At 45.5% G+C, this 17,526-nt stretch overlaps 2 protein-coding genes across 2 annotated transcripts in view; both read right to left on the reverse strand.

The window, feature by feature from the left end:
- Positions 1 to 17,526, reverse strand: part of LOC306973624 (uncharacterized protein) — a 198,781-nt gene that overhangs the window by 135,801 nt on the left and 45,454 nt on the right. The window lies entirely within an intron of this gene.
- cart4 (cocaine- and amphetamine-regulated transcript 4) lies at positions 12,129 to 17,458 on the reverse strand. The gene is made up of 4 exons (XM_079570597.1): positions 17,157 to 17,458; positions 14,406 to 14,483; positions 12,631 to 12,770; positions 12,129 to 12,187 (listed from the first exon to the last, which is right to left on the reverse strand). The coding sequence occupies exons 1-3, from the start codon at positions 17,283 to 17,285 to the stop codon at positions 12,663 to 12,665; spliced, it is 315 nt and encodes a 104-aa protein (XP_079426723.1). The 5' UTR covers positions 17,286 to 17,458; the 3' UTR covers positions 12,129 to 12,187; positions 12,631 to 12,662.

Below are 17,526 nucleotides of genomic sequence, written 5' to 3' on the forward strand. Positions count from 1 at the left end.
TGTCCAGGCAGCAAATCCCAACCGTATTTTGTGTTCGAGGCCGTTTTCCTGCGTCGGAGGTCGGAACGTCTGAGTTTCCCAGATCGCATGAACGCAGCAGCAGTGCATGGCTTCGATGGTTTTAGGCTGATGTGCGGCGCGCTGACATTTCTGATGGTTTTATAAATGTACGAATGACGAAAGGCGTGGGTTCAGAGGTCATGTGGTCGACCGTCCACCGGTGGATCATGTTAAAGTATTTTTGTAACTGAACATTAGGATGGTGATGAGAATGTCGTCCTCGTGAGCTCACAGAGGTCATGTTTGCAGATGTTTTTACTGACATCCCTTGGAGCGAAGGTCATCATCACAGCTCGCTGAAAAGGTTTCACACACTTGGAATACATGGGAAAAGTACTTTTAAAGGATATTAAAGAGACACAACTCAGCACATCAGCTCTGTTAAAAAGGCCAGGCTTTTGTTTGGAACAGTGCTTCAGACAGTGCAGGGATATTAACATGCTATCCTCCCGCCAAGGATGTCACAGAAAAACCATCTCGAGCTCTATTTGTTGTGTATTATTGTAAGGTGTCAAAAGAGCGACGTTTTCTGATCCGGGGGCAGAACTCCATCCGACACCGGTGCCAAAAAAAACACCGCCATTTTGTCTGTTTTAAGTTTAACTGGTTTAAACTTTGTTGTTTGGAAGCAAAAACGTCTGAAAGGGACGTCTCTGTCGAATGCTTAATATTATTTATGTCATATTTTATTTAACTCCAAGCATGAGGTTCAAATGTCTGTGCCTTGTTCATGAAGATTATGATTTCACGTTGTGTTGTTGTCAATAAAAATAAAAGATTGTCCATTGAAATCATCTTTCCTGTCTTTTTGTAGCTGCAGTTGCAGTCTGTGCTCCACTAGAGGGCGGACTCCCCCTCCTCTGCTCCATCCAAAAGGGTCGAATCATTTTGGGGCCACATGAGGAACCTAGTTAGAGGGCCGCACCAACAATAACTAGAACTTGATTATGCTCAACTTTCTCTCATTTAAAAGGCACTCATTTCAATTCAGTCCAACTTTATTACGGACTCAAGGCACTAAATCAGTGGTTCTCAACCTTTTGGAGCCGCGACCCCCATTATAACAGTTAAAGGGTTCGTGACCCCCCGCCCAGGTCACACCATGAACAATAGGAACATTAGCCAATACATCATTCTTAAAAAAAACAAAGAAAAAAAACAAATGGCTAAAATAAAATTCATCAAACTACGAACATATAATGGCACTAGAATAGCACACACATGCAACAATAAAATATTATAATATACGCTAATAAATACATGTATATTTTATCCCCCTTGCGGGTCCCAACCACCAGGTTGAGAACCACTGCACTAAATGATATCTGGCACTTGCTTGATGGTCATTGTAAGTACTATTGCAAAAAAAACTAAATAGACTGATGTAAAGTGATAGTAAGGTGAACAAAAGGGCAGATAGACACAGACAGCATCGCGTCATAGAAGGGGGCGTGGCCTCGCCAAGGGGGAAAACACAATTTTTTGGGAAACAAAATTTGTTGTTTGTTTGTTTTTGACTCTTTTTAGCCATTTTCTGGCGGAATATTAACTTATTTATCCCATACAAATAAAGGCAAGTCTAAATTGGGTCCATACGGATGTTTATTCACAGCAGATTGTTCAGTAGAAGCAAAAAAACGGCAGTCATGGCTAGCGCTAGGCTAGCGTTGGCATTAGCATGATGCTAACTTGAAGCATCACATTAGCATTCACCGGTAGTTATGTATTTATGGGCTGTTGAACTACTTTGCTCCTATGACAGGCTATAAAGTTTATCCTGACTAGGAGTGTTGTCTTTCATTTACTCGTCACCACTTTGCTCCTCTCCATGTCTTTGTATTTTTACTCAGTAGAAAACTATATTCATATTTCAGCATTTGTTAAAGCAGTTTTTGTAGTTAGCATTTGTAGTAGTTTTCCCCTCAACTGTTTTCAAACCATGACCGTATGGGCTCTATGCACAGTGACCATGTGACCGCCGCCTGGCAGTAAACCCTGTCCACTCTCTCATTAGAGATCAGCAGGTCCCACAGGAATGAAGCTCAAGATCTGGCAAAAAATTTGGTTTTCTGATGTGACTGGAGCAGGTTAAAAAATATTATGTGAGACCAGAGGTTACATGAACCAAAAATTCTCCGTCATTTACGGAATATTTTAAGCTTTGACGGAAAATTCTGAAGGCCGTCCATCATTAGGAAGGATTGAAAATCAAGTGATTAAAATGTGTTCATCAGAGCGCGGGGCTCTCTCTAAACGCAGCTTCACTCTTTCACACCGCGTCGTGTCGTCTTGGATGAACAAGTTCATCTAGCTAACCAGCTAACTTTTTGGGCGCTAACAACAACTAGGGGAAGAAAACCACGAAGCAAACGTGGTTAAAGGCTAATAATATCGTAATAATATCGTAATAATATCGTAATAATATCGTTCTCATCTGGAGCCGCTCTTTAACTCTAACTCATGTCAGGACGAGCTCATGGATTTCTCTCCCTCGCTCTTTCCCTCAGCGTGTGCGTTTCTGTGTTGTGTTTATTTGCATTTTTGTCGCTCTCCTGACACTTTTAGATTAGGGTAAAGTGGAACTGGAGAAAACGTGCTCGGTTAAGGTGCCTTTGAGTTCAGGTCACGTGTGGCCGAGTGACCTCCTTTTGGTTGTGGGCAGAGCTAAAGCTACACACCAGTGTTAATTTTGACAACATATTTTAATTTAGTTTTAGTCTTAGTCTTTTGACGAAAATGTAATTTGATTTTAGTCTAGTTTTAGTCAAAAAAATATCTTCGATTTTAGTCTAGTTTTAGTCGACTAAAATTGCAAGTAATTTTAGTCGACTAAATTTAAGACTAATTTAGTCGACTTTGCTTTTATAATATGTATTCTAATCATATTTAATAAAGCTCTTCTGCTTCATGGAGCTGCTCCACATGAACAAAGCTCAGAGCTGATCCTTTGGCAGAGAATTTACATGATCTGAGGCTCTTTCAGACGCTCAATACAAGTTTGGATGATTTTAGTCTCTCCTTTTCATTTTTATTTAGTCTTATTTTAGTCGACTAAAATATCTGGACATTTTAGTCATAGTTTTAGTCTCATGAGAAAATTTAAATTTAGTTTTAGTCCAATTTTAGTCGTCAAAAATATCACTTTGACTAAAATTAAGACTAAATATTTTAGTCGACGAAATTAACACTGCTACACACTGGTGTGAAAGTCGCTCATTCACAAAATGGCGGCTTGCAGGTCCAACGCCATTTTACCGACATATCAGTAGTTCTTACTCTTAAAGCCTCACCACGTAGAGTTTTACACAAATACAAATGAAATACAAGGCCTGACATTACAGCTGAAGAGGGAATGTTTAAAATGTAGAGATACAGTGCCTCTCGTAAGTATTCATACACCTTGAACTTTTGCACATTTTGTCATGTTTACAACCCTAAACATAAAGATTTCATCTTGATTTTTTTACTGAACGTTCACACACAAGTAACAGACAACTGTGAAGTGAAAGCAAAATGATACATGATTCTGTTATTTTTCAAAAAATAGAAAAGTGAAAAGTGGGACTTGCATAAGTATTCATACAGCATTTTCTGAGTGCATTAAATTGCCTTTATAACATTCCTAATGACTCCAGAATGTTCACACCTTGGCCTAACAGTTAAATAGAGGCCACCTGTGTGTGATCTACTCTCAGTATAATTTCAGCTGTTCTGTGAGGGCCTCTGAGCTGTGGTCGGAGTGTATTGGTCACTAAACAACATCATGAAGGTCAAGGAGCACCAGAGAGGTCAGGGATAAAGCTGTGGACAAGTTTAAAGCAGCGTTAAGTTATACAAAGATTTCCCAAGATTTAAACATCTCCCGGAGCAACTGTTCAATCCATCATTCAGAAATGGAAAAAGTAAAGCACCACTGCCAACTTACCAAGACACGGCTGTTCACGTAAACTAACAGACCGAACAAAGAGAGCACTGGTGAGAAATGCAACCAAGTGCCCCAAGATAACTCTGGAGGAGCTGAAGTCCTGCCGCTGAGCTGGGGGAAACTGTACATGGGACAACTATAAGTCGTATCTACACAAATCTGGCCTTCATGGACGAGTGGAAGAAGAAAGCCATTATTGAAAGGAGAACATAAGAAATCCCGTTTGAAGTTTGCTAGAAGTCATATGGAGGACACAGCTCCATGTGGAAGAAGGAGCTTTGGTCAGATGAGACAAAAATTGAACTTTTTGGCCCAAATGCAAAACGTTATGTATGGAGCAAACCTGACACTGCTCATCGTCCTGAGTGCACCATCCCCAGTGTCAAACATACGGGGGGGAGCATCATGCTGTGGGGCTGCTTTTCCTCAGCGGGGACTGGGGAGATTGTAAGAATAGTTGTGAAGATGGATGGAGCCAAATACAGGGACATTTTGGAGGAAAACCTGCTGGAGTCAGCAAGAGAACTGAGGCTGGGGCGGAGATTCACCTTCAGCAGGACAATGACCCGAAGCACAAAGCTAAATCTTCAATGGAATGGTTCAATAAAAACATATTAATGTGTTAGAATGGCCCAGTCAAAGTCCTGACCTAAATCCTATTGAAAATCTGTGGAATAATCTGAAAACTGCTGTTCTCCTTCTAATGTGACAGAGCTTGAGTTGTTTTTTAAAGATGAATGGGCTAAAATGTCAGTCTCTACATGTGCAAATCTTGTAGAGTCAGACCCCAAAAGACTTGTGCTGTTATTGCAGCAAAAGGGGGTTCCAGAAAGTATTCATTCATGCTGTATGAATACTTATGCACGCCCCACTTTTCACTTTTCTATTTTTTGAAAAATAACAGAATCATGTATCATTTTGCTTTCACTTCACAGTTGTCTGTTACTTGTGTGTGAACGTTAAGTAAAAAAACTTTTAAACCATTCCTTTGTTTGTGGAGAGAATCCAAGTGTTTGAGGACACACACAGCTGGTAAAACCTGCCCAGGATCCTCAGCTCGCCCCCCCCCTCCGCCCGCTCTTTGCTCTAAATGCCACACCGTCGTCTGATCCTATCAATAAATGAGTAAAGTTCCTCTGAGTCACGGCGCTGCGCTCTGATTGGCTGCGCTTCCACAGTGTTCAAACGGTTCAGACGTCATTAATGATGTTTGTCATGTTGGCGTGGACATGTGGACAGCTCAGTGGGCTCTGCCTGAGGGGGGGGTTATATTAGTGACATCAGGGACATGTCTCCTGCTGTGGGACGAACGCGGGGACAGAGAAAACACTCCTGATCAGATTCTTCTATGTTTGTGAAGCGCATACATCAATTATCATGGCAGGTGTGTGTGCTTTACTGTGCTTACACGCTGGTATAACTCTGGCGTAAAGTGAAACACATTTCTGTGATTCCTCATGTAAAAGCTCTAACCTCCAGAGAGAGAGTGGCTTATGTTCATTTCCAAACTGTTTTAGCCTTAGGACGTGGCAGCCTAAAGTGTGCGGGGCATAGTGCTGATTATAGGCATTCTGTTGGCCATAAGTGAGGCGTCGCCCAGTGGGTCAGAGACTGACCCCATACAAGATGAAGTTGTCCTATATCACGTAAAATCAACTTTTTGGAGCTTTCAGCCATGTTGTTTTGCTATTTCCTGATAAAAAACACCCCCAGAGTGTTTTTTGGCTTCATTCTCCCAGTTCTCAGCAATCCTCCTGAATCCTGCTCTCTCTCAGCTGCTCCGCCCTCTGCTGGAAAACCACTGAGTACAGGAAGGGCACAACTTCTGTAAGTGCCTCGGGTCAGCGCTGCCCCTGCGGAGAAAACAAACGCACCCCCTGAGCGTCTGAACAGGTGTCATGTTTGCTCTGAAAGCTGTGAAGAAGGAGCTCTTTCTAACCTACTCTGGACACGCCTGTTCTTTTTTCTCACCTAACGATAATGTCGCGGAGGAAAAAAAACGCATTTGGCAACAAGGACTTTATTCAACCTGCCAAAGAAGTTGTTTTTTCTCTCCGGGATTCAAGCGACTCTCACCAAAATAGTGTTTTTCTGTGACTGTCTCTGATGGATGTTTGGTGAACCTTCACCAGAATCAAAGTGGATTCACTTTTATAACCAACGCGAGTCCCATGATGTAAACACCTGATGGAGCGGCCCGGACAGAGCCTGGCTAACGCCACAAGTGATGTTTAGTCTGGGGACCGCCAATTCATTTTCTGGAAGGAGAGGTGTGGTTTACGATGGTCCATAGCCGTTTATTGTCTATCATGTGTCTGCGCGTAGCCACAGCCAATAGCTTGTGTGTTGGCGTGTGTGTAACTGTGTGTTAGTGTGTGTGTTAGCGCGTGTGTAACTGTGTGTTAGTGTGTGTGTTAGCGCGTGTGTAACTGTGTGTTAGTGTGTGTGTTAGCTTGTGTGTTAGTGTGTGTGTTGGCGTGTGTGTTACTGTGTGTGTTAGCGCGTGTGTAACTGTGTGTTAGTGTGTGTGTTAGCTTGTGTGTTAGTGTGTGTGTGTGTTAGCTTGTGTGCAAGTGTGTGTGTTAGCTTGTGTGCAAGTGTGTGTGTTAGCTTGTGTGCTAGTGTGTGTGTTAGTGTGTGTGTTAGCTTGTGTGTTAGCTTGTGTGTTAGCGTGTGTGCTAGTGTGTGTGTTAGCTTGTGTGTTAGCTTGTGTGTTAGCTTGTGTGCTAGCGTGTGTGTTAGCACACATGCTAGCTTGTTTACAAAGCTGTGTTGCAGATGTCAACTCCTTATAACTACACTAGCTGAGACCCGGCCTTCGGCCGGGCCTCGCTAGTCTCCACATTTGATATTCTGAGATTATGAGTGATTACAAAGAAATGTCCAACCCGTCACACAGTTCAGCTGTAGACCAGTGGTTCCCAACCCATTCCAAAAACTATGGCCACTACAAATGTTTAAAATAATGAATGCTAAAAATAATTTCAAACAAACTGCAATTGGAGTGTTTGATGCACCCGTACTGCTTTCTTATAAACTACATCGACAATATGTTCACTAAACTCAGGGAATAGAAATCAAGAGACAGTGGAATAATTATGGATAAATATTAGGGGTTCAGCTCTAACGGTTTAGTTCACGGTGCAGGACCGGTGGTTTGGTGCATCCCGGTAGTGCACAATCCAAAAAATAATGAGTAGGTTTTGAAATGAAATAGCCTAATGATCGTTGTTAGACAGTATTTATAACCTTACAATAAAATTGGCAATGCTTTCAAAGCTGCTTTAGAATAAAATGTACCTCTGGGCTCACAATACGTGAAAGCAAAATAGAAAACAAATGGTACAGCAGCAAAGTTAAAAAAAAGAAAAAAACTACGCAGTGCAGGCCATGCGCTCATTAAGTGGTAGTTTCATTTTCGCTTTTACGCACACGGAGGATACATCAGTCGGAGCAGCGCGTGTGATTAGAGGCTCCTGTTTGAGCAGGTTTTGGGCAATGTTTTGCGTGTATTTTTTTTCGGAGACAAAGCTTTGGAGACGGATATGGCCAGGATTGGATCTTACGCATTTGTCTGCGCCTCTGACATTAGGCAACACTGGATCTATAATGAACCACAGCCTCGGTCACTGCAGGAGAGACTTAAAGAAAGACCCGCAGATGTGTTTTGGAGGATGTATCTGTACCTGTGCGGAGCGTCTGCAGGTTAGCGGTGAGTGACGATGACACACATCGCCCTGTTTGGATGCGCGCGCGCACACATACACGTGCGCACGCACACACATTCACGCGCGCGCACACGCAAGCACACGCGCGTGCACACACACACACACACACACACCGCCCTGTTTGGATGCGCGTACACGCACGGCAGTCAGATCTCGTGCACTCGCGTTGTTGTGACGGCAGGTTGTCCTCGGACAGCAGCACCGCGGTCCATATGGACCCGTGGTCAATGCCCGCGGGCGGTGGGACCGTCACGTGGGGGCCGGCCGCGGATGTAATAATAATAATAAGAGTAATAATGCATTAGTCTTATATAGCGCTTTTCCAGACGCTCAAAGTTGCTGAACAATTTGATGCATTATTCATTCACCCCATACTCGGTGATGATAAGCGAGGCACCCAGTCTGCGCACATCAGCCCCCACCACCAACCACGCACACACTCACTACTGTCGCCAGGCTTCCTGGTGTTCCCAAACGGTCTCCCATCCCAGTCCTAACCAGGCCCTTCCCTGCTTAGCTTCCGAGGAACGGTCTCCCATCCCAGTCCTAACCAGGCCCGTCCCTGCTTAGCTTCAAAGTCGATATGGGAAATAAACATGGCGGCGCCCAGGCGGCGGCCATTGAGATTGCGATTTCTATTATAGATTGTGAAGTTCACTTATTGCTGTTGTGTTTTTATTTCTACTACTGTTCCCTCTGTGACGTTGTCTCTCGTTTAGAAGGTTCGGTCAGGATGTGTCCAAACTCATTTCTTAGCATCTCACTTCTTCACAGGGACATGTTTATCAGCACATTTCACACCATAGGGTCACTTTTCAGGGTCACTCGTCTGTAAGTTCATGAAATTGACACAAATGCTTTACAGTTAGATGTTTCTTTGAGTTTACAATATCCAAAGGAGGATAAATAAAAAGTCCAGTGCCTTTAATACAGGTGTGATATGATGTGACAGCCTCCAGCAGCAGCTGCTGGTCAGTAAACCAACAAATATCAGCCAAACCTAAACATTACAATGGCAAATGAGAGGATGTGTCTTTTCTACGGAGCCCACCAGGGGACATCATGAGAAAATCAGTTATTGTGTTATTTTGCAATGCTTTGCAATAAAACTCCATTATTAATGCGAAATAACATAATCATATTTGGGGAGAGAATGAAGCTGCGACTCACTCTCATCCTCCACACAACATGGAGCATGAAAGGGGGAATCTAACTGATCTTTATTTTGAATCGGGTTTAAAATACAGAGAAATAAGATTATTGCAGGCAACAGACATAGTGTTAATGGGCTAAATGAAAGACTTCTAAAGAGGATTTTGCAGCAAAGGGGGCACTCAAGTGCAAGGAATCCTCCAACCTGGCACCTCTGGGTGAGTTCATAAGCACACAATTTGGTTCTGGACAGTTTCACGGATTCCGGTGGATGTACGCCAAGTGCAGAGTGAGAATCCTCAGGGAATGAGATCCAAAAGGTTTGTCCAGAAGGAAGGCCAGGAGACTTCAAAGAAGAAACTACTTTTCAGAGGACGTTCGGAGCCAAACACACTGGTGATGTATCGCACACCGCTTAATGCCTGGAAAAATAGGATTGGTTCTATTTTGAGGAATTCCTCTTGTGCGTTGCCCCTGGAGTCTTTTTGGGGTCAAGTTGAAGAATTAATAAGTTCAGCATTTATAGACTTAGTATAGACTTGAGTGCTGGTAATCTCCAGGCCAAAAGAGTGCAACGATCCAGGGGCAAAGGTGGTGATGGTCGTTTTCATACTCAGACAGGCCAAACCTTTTATTACAGCCAACGCTTCCTGACGGGATGGATGGAACCGCTGGAGCTTTTCGGGACAAACCTGGGGCCTGTCCACATGCTTGTGGCTAAGATGGGTAAGATACCCAAATATGATTGTGTTATTTCACAATAAATATTGCGTTTACTTTTATTGCAAAGCTTTGCGAAAAAACGCAATAATTAATATTCTTGTTATGTCCCCTGGCAGGCTCCGTACACTTCCTATTTATAACTAAAGGCATTTCTAATATCACACGCACATAAACCTTTGATTCTGTATCGTCAAAAAACAGCAATTTATCTCAAAAGCAAAATCCCTAAAAAAGAAAAAAAAAATGTCAGAAATAGAGAGCAGATTTATGAAGACGTTTTATTAAACAAAATCATGGTGTTCACAAACAGCACAAATGAAACGAGGACACCTTTAACATTGGAAACATTTATGTATTGTTTTCAGCAGTGGTCCTGTATGAGAAGAGCGCCCCCTTGGAGGAGCCGAGTTTAGTGGACAGTTCTTTATGAATCTTCAAAAAAGAAACAAAAATGAACAGTTACGGTGTCTGTAGCCTCGTTAGCTCGACTGTGGAGTCCGTAGCATAACTAGCATTAGCGTGATTAGCCGTTGCTATTGTTGTCAGCTGTAACAGTTTCGTCTGTGACCAGCAGGAGTAAGATGGCGGTCAGTAGGTTTGGTCAGTGTGAGTGTATGTGGACAGTAGTAAGATGGCGGTCAGTAGGTTTGGTCAGTGTGAGTGTATGTGGACAGTAGTAAGATGGCGGTCAGTAGGTTTGGTCAGTGTGAGTGTATGTGGACAGTAGTAAGATGGCGTCAGTAGGTTTGGTCAGTGTCAGTGTATGTGGACAGTAGTAAGATGGCGTCAGTAGGTTTGGTCAGTGTCAGTGTATGTGGACAGTAGTAAGATGGCGTCAGTAGGTTTGGTCAGTGTGAGTGTATGTTTGGTCAGTGTGAGTGTATGTGGACAGTAGTAAGATGGCGGTCAGTAGGTTTGGTCAGTGTGAGTGTATGTGGACAGTAGTAAGATGGCGTCAGTAGGTTTGGTCAGTGTGAGTGTATGTGGACAGTAGTAAGATGGCGTCAGTAGGTTTGGTCAGTGTGAGTGTATGTGGACAGTAGTAAGATGGCGTCAGTAGGTTTGGTCAGTGTGAGTGTATGTGGACAGTAGTAAGATGGCGTCAGTAGGTTTGGTCAGTGTGAGTGTATGTGGACAGTAGTAAGATGGCGTCAGTAGGTTTGGTCAGTGTGAGTGTATGTGGACAGTAGTAAGATGGCGTCAGTAGGTTTGGTCAGTGTGAGTGTATGTGGACAGTAGTAAGATGGCGTCAGTAGGTTTGGTCAGTGTGAGTGTATGTGGACAGTAGTAAGATGGCGTCAGTAGGTTTGGTCAGTGTGAGTGTATGTAGACAGTAGTAAGATGGCGGTCAGTAGGTTTGGTCAGTGTGAGTGTATGTGGACAGTAGTAAGATGGCGTCAGTAGGTTTGGTCAGTGTGAGTGTATGTGGACAGTAGTAAGATGGCGTCAGTAGGTTTGGTCAGTGTGAGTGTATGTGGACAGTAGTAAGATGGCGTCAGTAGGTTTGGTCAGTGTGTGTGAGTGTATGTGGACAGTAGTAAGATGGCGTCAGTAGGTTTGGTCAGTGTGAGTGTATGTGGACAGTAGTAAGATGGGTCAGTAGGTTTGGTCAGTGTGAGTGTATGTGGACAGTAGTAAGATGGCGGTCAGTAGGTTTGGTCAGTGTGAGTGTATGTGGACAGTAGTAAGATGGCGTCAGTAGGTTTGGTCAGTGTGAGTGTATGTGGACAGTAGTAAGATGGCGTCAGTAGGTTTGGTCAGTGTGAGTGTATGTGGACAGTAGTAAGATGGCGTCAGTAGGTTTGGTCAGTGTGTGTGAGTGTATGTGGACAGTAGTAAGATGGGTCAGTAGGTTTGGTCAGTGTGAGTGTATGTGGACAGTAGTAAGATGGCGTCAGTAGGTTTGGTCAGTGTGTGTGTAGGTTTGGTCAGTGTGAGTGTATGTGGACAGTAGTAAGATGGCGTCAGTAGGTTTGGTCAGTGTGTGTGAGTGTATGTGGACAGTAGTAAGATGGCGGTCAGTAGGTTTGGTCAGTGTGAGTGTATGTGGACAGTAGTAAGATGGCGTCAGTAGGTTTGGTCAGTGTGTGTGTAGGTTTGGTCAGTGTGAGTGTATGTGGACAGTAGTAAGATGGCGTCAGTAGGTTTGGTCAGTGTGAGTGTATGTGGACAGGAGTAAGATGGCGGTCAGTAGGTTTGGTCAGTGTGAGTGTATGTGGACAGTAGTAAGATGGCGTCAGTAGGTTTGGTCAGTGTGAGTGTATGTGGACAGTAGTAAGATGGCGTCAGTAGGTTTGGTCAGTGTGAGTGTATGTGGACAGTAGTAAGATGGCGTCAGTAGGTTTGGTCAGTGTGAGTGTATGTGGACAGGAGTAAGATGGCGGTCAGTAGGTTTGGTCAGTGTGAGTGTATGTGGACAGTAGTAAGATGGCGTCAGTAGGTTTGGTCAGTGTGAGTGTATGTGGACAGTAGTAAGATGGCGTCAGTAGGTTTGGTCAGTGTGAGTGTATGTGGACAGTAGTAAGATGGCGTCAGTAGGTTTGGTCAGTGTGAGTGTATGTGGACAGTAGTAAGATGGCGGTCAGTAGGTTTGGTCAGTGTGAGTGTATGTGGACAGTAGTAAGATGGCGTCAGTAGGTTTGGTCAGTGTGAGTGTATGTGGACAGTAGTAAGATGGCGTCAGTAGGTTTGGTCAGTGTGTGTGAGTGTATGTGGACAGTAGTAAGATGGCATCAGTAGGTTTGGTCAGTGTGTGTGAGTGTATGTGGACAGTAGTAAGATGGCGTCAGTAGGTTTGGTCAGTGTGAGTGTATGTAGACAGTAGTAAGATGGCGTCAGTAGGTTTGGTCAGTGTGTGTATGTGGACAGTAGTAAGATGGCGTCAGTAGGTTTGGTCAGTGTGAGTGTATGTAGACAGTAGTAAGATGGCGTCAGTAGGTTTGGTCAGTGTGTGTATGTGGACAGTAGTAAGATGGCGTCAGTAGGTTTGGTCAGTGTGAGTGTATGTAGACAGTAGTAAGATGGCGTCAGTAGGTTTGGTCAGTGAGTGTATGTGGACAGTAGTAAGATGGCGGTCAGTAGCAGCGCAGGAAGAAGCTGTTGCAGGCCGTTCCTCGCAGACAGTCACAGAGTCGTCCGATCCGTGGGCCGTGCTTCAGAGCGCAGCGCTCTCCCACGTCACACTGACACAGGAACACAAAGTCAATCCTTCAGTTTACATACATACACTTGTGTACACATGGGACATGACTGTGTATTAGACTAGTCTCTGTATTAGACTGTCTAGTTTCCCAATAATAATAATATATTTTTTTTAAAAACGCAAAAACAAGTTTTTCCATTTTTGTCATTCAATGTGTTAAGTCTATGACGCCTAAAACTGTAAAAACATATGAAAAACTGCAATATCAAAAAGCTCCATTTTCTTTCCAGATTTGACATAAGGTCAGTCAAAATCATCAGAAAATCATGAAATAGCTACAAAAAATAAAGAAACATCAAAACAGTATCAACTAAATAAGTGGTGTTTCCCATTTGATCACATTGCACTGGGTTAAAAGGGCCAGTCACAAGATGGCCGCCTGAATTGCCATTCATTCCAACATGTTACTGGTCAGGTCCTATCTAGAGTTTATTAAAGATCTTTGGCACCAACATTTACACAAACATGCATACATTTGCTCATGTGTAGCACACGCAAAAGCAGAGTCACACACGCGTGTTTTAGTCATGCAACACTCTCTCATTTACATATCAGATTTGGGTAATACATTTGGGGCAACATGCCATTTCCCAGCATGCACTTGCTGTTTAGCGTCTGTCTTGATAACTGGCCCCCGGTGTGTTGAGCGTACATATGAATATAGATTAAATTATATAATACTTTGGGGTAGGGCTGCAACTAATGATTGTTTTGGTAATCAATTAATATATTGATTATTTTTTCGATTAATTGCTTGGCTATGAAAGTTGTATGTTTACTTTATTAACATAAAGTTGGACATGTTGCAGTAAACTTAAAGTGAAAGTTTGTTGACGGCTCGTGCTAGACACAGACGGATATTTATGAAATTTATAATATACAAAGCACTACATATCCTAACTTTAAAAGTACATTGTAATGTTATTTTTGCTCTATTTGAGTCTGTGTTCACTAGAAAACAATAAATCAGTTACTAAAATAGTTGTCAACTATTTCAATAATCAATGAGTTTGGGATTGATTGAGTTGTTTCAGCCCTGCTTTAGGGGTCGTGTACGGAGCGTTTGCTCAGGTGAGCAGCACATGCTAAAGTGGAGCAGCAGAGTCAGTTAAGCACTTTTACTCACACCACATTGTGCTACGTGTCAGATTTGGGGCCCTAATACTGTGATACAGGAAACAGCACAGGGTAAATGAGGAGCAACATCCCAACAAAATAGCTTATTTTATTTTTCAGCTGGCCCCCTGCCTTGATAAATGACCCCCTTTGTCTAAGTATCTGTTACTAATCGGGCTAAAGAAAGGCTAAGCCGGGCTAACGCAGGGCTAAAGCGGGCTACAGAGGGATTAAAGTAAGACTAAGACCCCAGACTCCCTGGCCATGTTTTCTGCGTGTTTATGACCCTGCTCTGCATAAACGTATGGCCTTTATGACGTGTTTACATAGATTTCATTGAAGGTGAACAGGAGCGACACACTGAGCTGTGCGTCAGTGCTGTTTATCACACGTGCATTAAGCTCTGTGCCATACGTCACCAGTGTGTTTGGCCCCTAAAGCAGAGCGACCGCGGGGCCTCAGCGGGACTGTAGATATATATACAGATAAAGAGACTGACCCGGGGGATGACACTGGCCTTCTTCTGCACCGACAGCTCTCTGTCTGCATCATCCAGGAACTCATCCAGGACATTCACCTGAAACACAAACATTCATATTAATTCAGTTAGTCACTCACTGAGAAACCTCTGTCCCTCAGTCTGCGGTCAGAGAAGGAACCTCTGTCCCTCAGTCTGCGGTTGGAGACGGAACCTCTGTCCCTCAGTCTACGGTCGGAGAAGGAACCTCTGTCCCTCAGTCTGTGGTCGGAGACGGAACCTCTGTCCCTCAGTCTGCGGTTGGAGACGGAACCTCTGTCCCTGAGTCTGCGGTTGGAGACGGAACCTCTGTCCCTCAGTCTGCGGTCGGAGATGGAACCTCTGTCCCTCATTCTGCGGTCAGAGAAGGAACCTCTGTCCCTCAGTCTGCGGTCGGAGAAGGAACCTCTGTCCCTCAGTCTGCGGTTGGAGACGGAACCTCTGTCCCTCAGTCTACGGTCGGAGAAGGAACCTCTGTCCCTCAGTCTGCGGTTGGAGACGGAACCTCTGTCCCTCAGTCTACGGTCGGAGAAGGAACCTCTGTCCCTCAGTCTGTGGTCGGAGACGGAACCTCTGTCCCTCAGTCTGCGGTCGGAGAAGGAACCTCTGTCCCTCAGTCTGCGGTTGGAGACGGAACCTCTGTCCCTGAGTCTGCGGTTGGAGATGGAACCTCTGTCCCTCAGTCTGCGGTCGGAGATGGAACCTCTGTCCCTCATTCTGCGGTCAGAGAAGGAACCTCTGTCCCTCAGTCTGCGGTCGGAGAAGGAACCTCTGTCCCTCAGTCTGCGGTTGGAGACGGAACCTCTGTCCCTCAGTCTGCGGTCGGAGACGGAACCTCTGTCCCTCAGTCTGCGGTCGGAGAAGGAACCTCTGTCCCTCAGTCTGCGGTCAGAGAAGGAACCTCTGTCCCTCAGTCTGCGGTCAGAGAAGGAACCTCTGTCCCTCAGTCTGCGGTCAGAGAAGGAACCTCTGTCCCTCAGTCTGCGGTCGGAGAAGGAACCTCTGTCCCTCAGTCTGCGGTCGGAGACGGAACCTCTGTCCCTCAGTCTGCGGTCGGAGACGGAACCTCTGTCCCTCAGTCTGCGGTCGGAGAAGGAACCTCTGTCCCTCAGTCTGCGGTCGGAGACGGAACCTCTGTCCCTCAGTCTGCGGTCGGAGAAGGAACCTCTGTCCCTCAGTCTGCGGTTGGAGACGGAACCTCTGTCCCTCAGTCTGCGGTCGGAGACGGAACCTCTGTCCCTCAGTCTGCGGTCGGAGAAGGAACCTCTGTCCCTCAGTCTGCGGTCAGAGAAGGAACCTCTGTCCCTCAGTCTGCGGTCAGAGAAGGAACCTCTGTCCCTCAGTCTGCGGTCGGAGAAGGAACCTCTGTCCCTCAGTCTGCGGTCAGAGAAGGAACCTCTGTCCCTCAGTCTGCGGTCAGAGAAGGAACCTCTGTCCCTCAGTCTGCGGTCGGAGAAGGAACCTCTGTCCCTCAGTCTGCGGTCGGAGAAGGAACCTCTGTCCCTCAGTCTGCGGTCGGAGACAGAACCTCTGTCCCTCAGTCTGCGGTCGGAGACGGAACCTCTGTCCCTCAGTCTGCGGTCGGAGAAGGAACCTCTGTCCCTCAGTCTGCGGTCGGAGACAGAACCTCTGTCCCTCAGTCTGCGGTCGGAGAAGGAACCTCTGTCCCTCAGTCTGCGGTCGGAGAAGGAACCTCTGTCCCTCAGTCTGCGGTCGGAGACAGAACCTCTGTCCCTCAGTCTGCGGTCGGAGACGGAACCTCTGTCCCTCAGTCTGCGGTCAGAGAAGGAACCTCTGTCCCTCAGTCTGCGGTCGGAGAAGGAACCTCTGTCCCTCAGTCTGCGGTCGGAGACGGAACCTCTGTCCCTCAGTCTGCGGTCGGAGACGGAACCTCTGTCCCTCAGTCTGCGGTCGGAGAAGGAACCTCTGTCCCTCAGTCTGCGGTCGGAGACGGAACCTCTGTCCCTCAGTCTGCGGTCGGAGACGGAACCTCTGTCCCTCAGTCTGCGGTCGGAGAAGGAGAACCCCCTTTTGTCAGGATGTTTGTCTCATCTGTGTGATTCTGCTGTGCCCTTTGAGACAGAGACAGCTCAGACCTTTCACTATCTCCTCATCTTCCCTCGTCAGACTCTGCACTGAGCACACTCACTGCAGGACCCTGTCCTGAACAGCTGCAAGACCCTGTCCTGAACAGCTGCAAGACCCTGTCCTTAACAGCTGCAAGACACTGTCCTTAACAGCTGCAAGACCCTGTCCTTAACAGCTGCAAGACCCTGTCAGAACAGCTGCAAGACCCTGTCCTGCACAGCTGCAAGACCCTGTCCTGCACAGCTGCAGGACCCTGTCCTTAACAGCTGCAAGACCCTGTCAGAACAGCTGCAGGACCTTGTCCTTAACAGCTGCAAGACCCGGTCAGAACATCTGCAGGACCCTGTCCCAACAGTTGGAGGGTTTCGTCAGTCTCATGGACAATAATGCTTTAAGACAAATCTGCACAGTAAAAAAAAAAAAAGTATATATAATGTGTACACTGACATTACAACCAAGTTCTTGTTTGAATAGTCCTGGTTCAGTGCTAGTTCAGTCTTAGTTTAGTCCTGGTTCAGTCTTAGTTTAGTCCTGGTTCAGTAATAGTTTACTCCTGGTTCAGTACTAGTTTTGTCCTGGTTCAGTCTTAGTTTAGTCCAGTTTAGTCCTAGTTTAGTCCCAGTTTAGTTCTTAGTTCAGACTCACCAGTTCGGTTTGACTCATCCCCAGGACCGTTCCCACGGAGTTCTCGTCTTCCTGTGCCCGTGACCTTTGGCCTTGGCAGAGCACGGACAGACAGACGGACAGCATCACGGCCACGCGCACGGTCTCCATGGCAACACCGGCCCAAAACCAATAATCACACGATTTACTTCCAAATTTCCCCAAATCTCCAAAAACCTTGCTCAGGTTTTTCCCTCACCAACACTGAGGAGACAAAGGTTAGCGTCAGATTCAATGTAAAGTGAATGGAGTGGCTAACGAGAAGCTACAGGTGATTTAGCCTGGTCTGGGCAGGATTTGAGGACTCTTTGGAGGGTCCAGGGGTTTTATAGGCCAACTCTGACACAAGGGG

The sequence above is a fragment of the Gobius niger genome (genome assembly GCF_951799975.1).
Source record: "Gobius niger genome assembly, chromosome: 14".
Classification (NCBI taxonomy): Eukaryota; Metazoa; Chordata; class Actinopteri; order Gobiiformes; family Gobiidae; genus Gobius; species Gobius niger.

Coding starts and splice junctions, on each gene's coding strand:
- cart4 (XM_079570597.1), bottom strand. CDS start 17,285: ATGGAGACCGTGCGCGTGGCCGTGATGCTGTCCGTCTGTCTGTCCGTG. Junction 14,484..17,156: donor GGATGAGTCAAACCGAACTG/GTGAGTCTGAAC, acceptor TTTGTGTTTCAG/GTGAATGTCCTGGATGAGTT. Junction 12,771..14,405: donor AGGCCAGTGTCATCCCCCGG/GTCAGTCTCTTT, acceptor TTCCTGTGTCAG/TGTGACGTGGGAGAGCGCTG.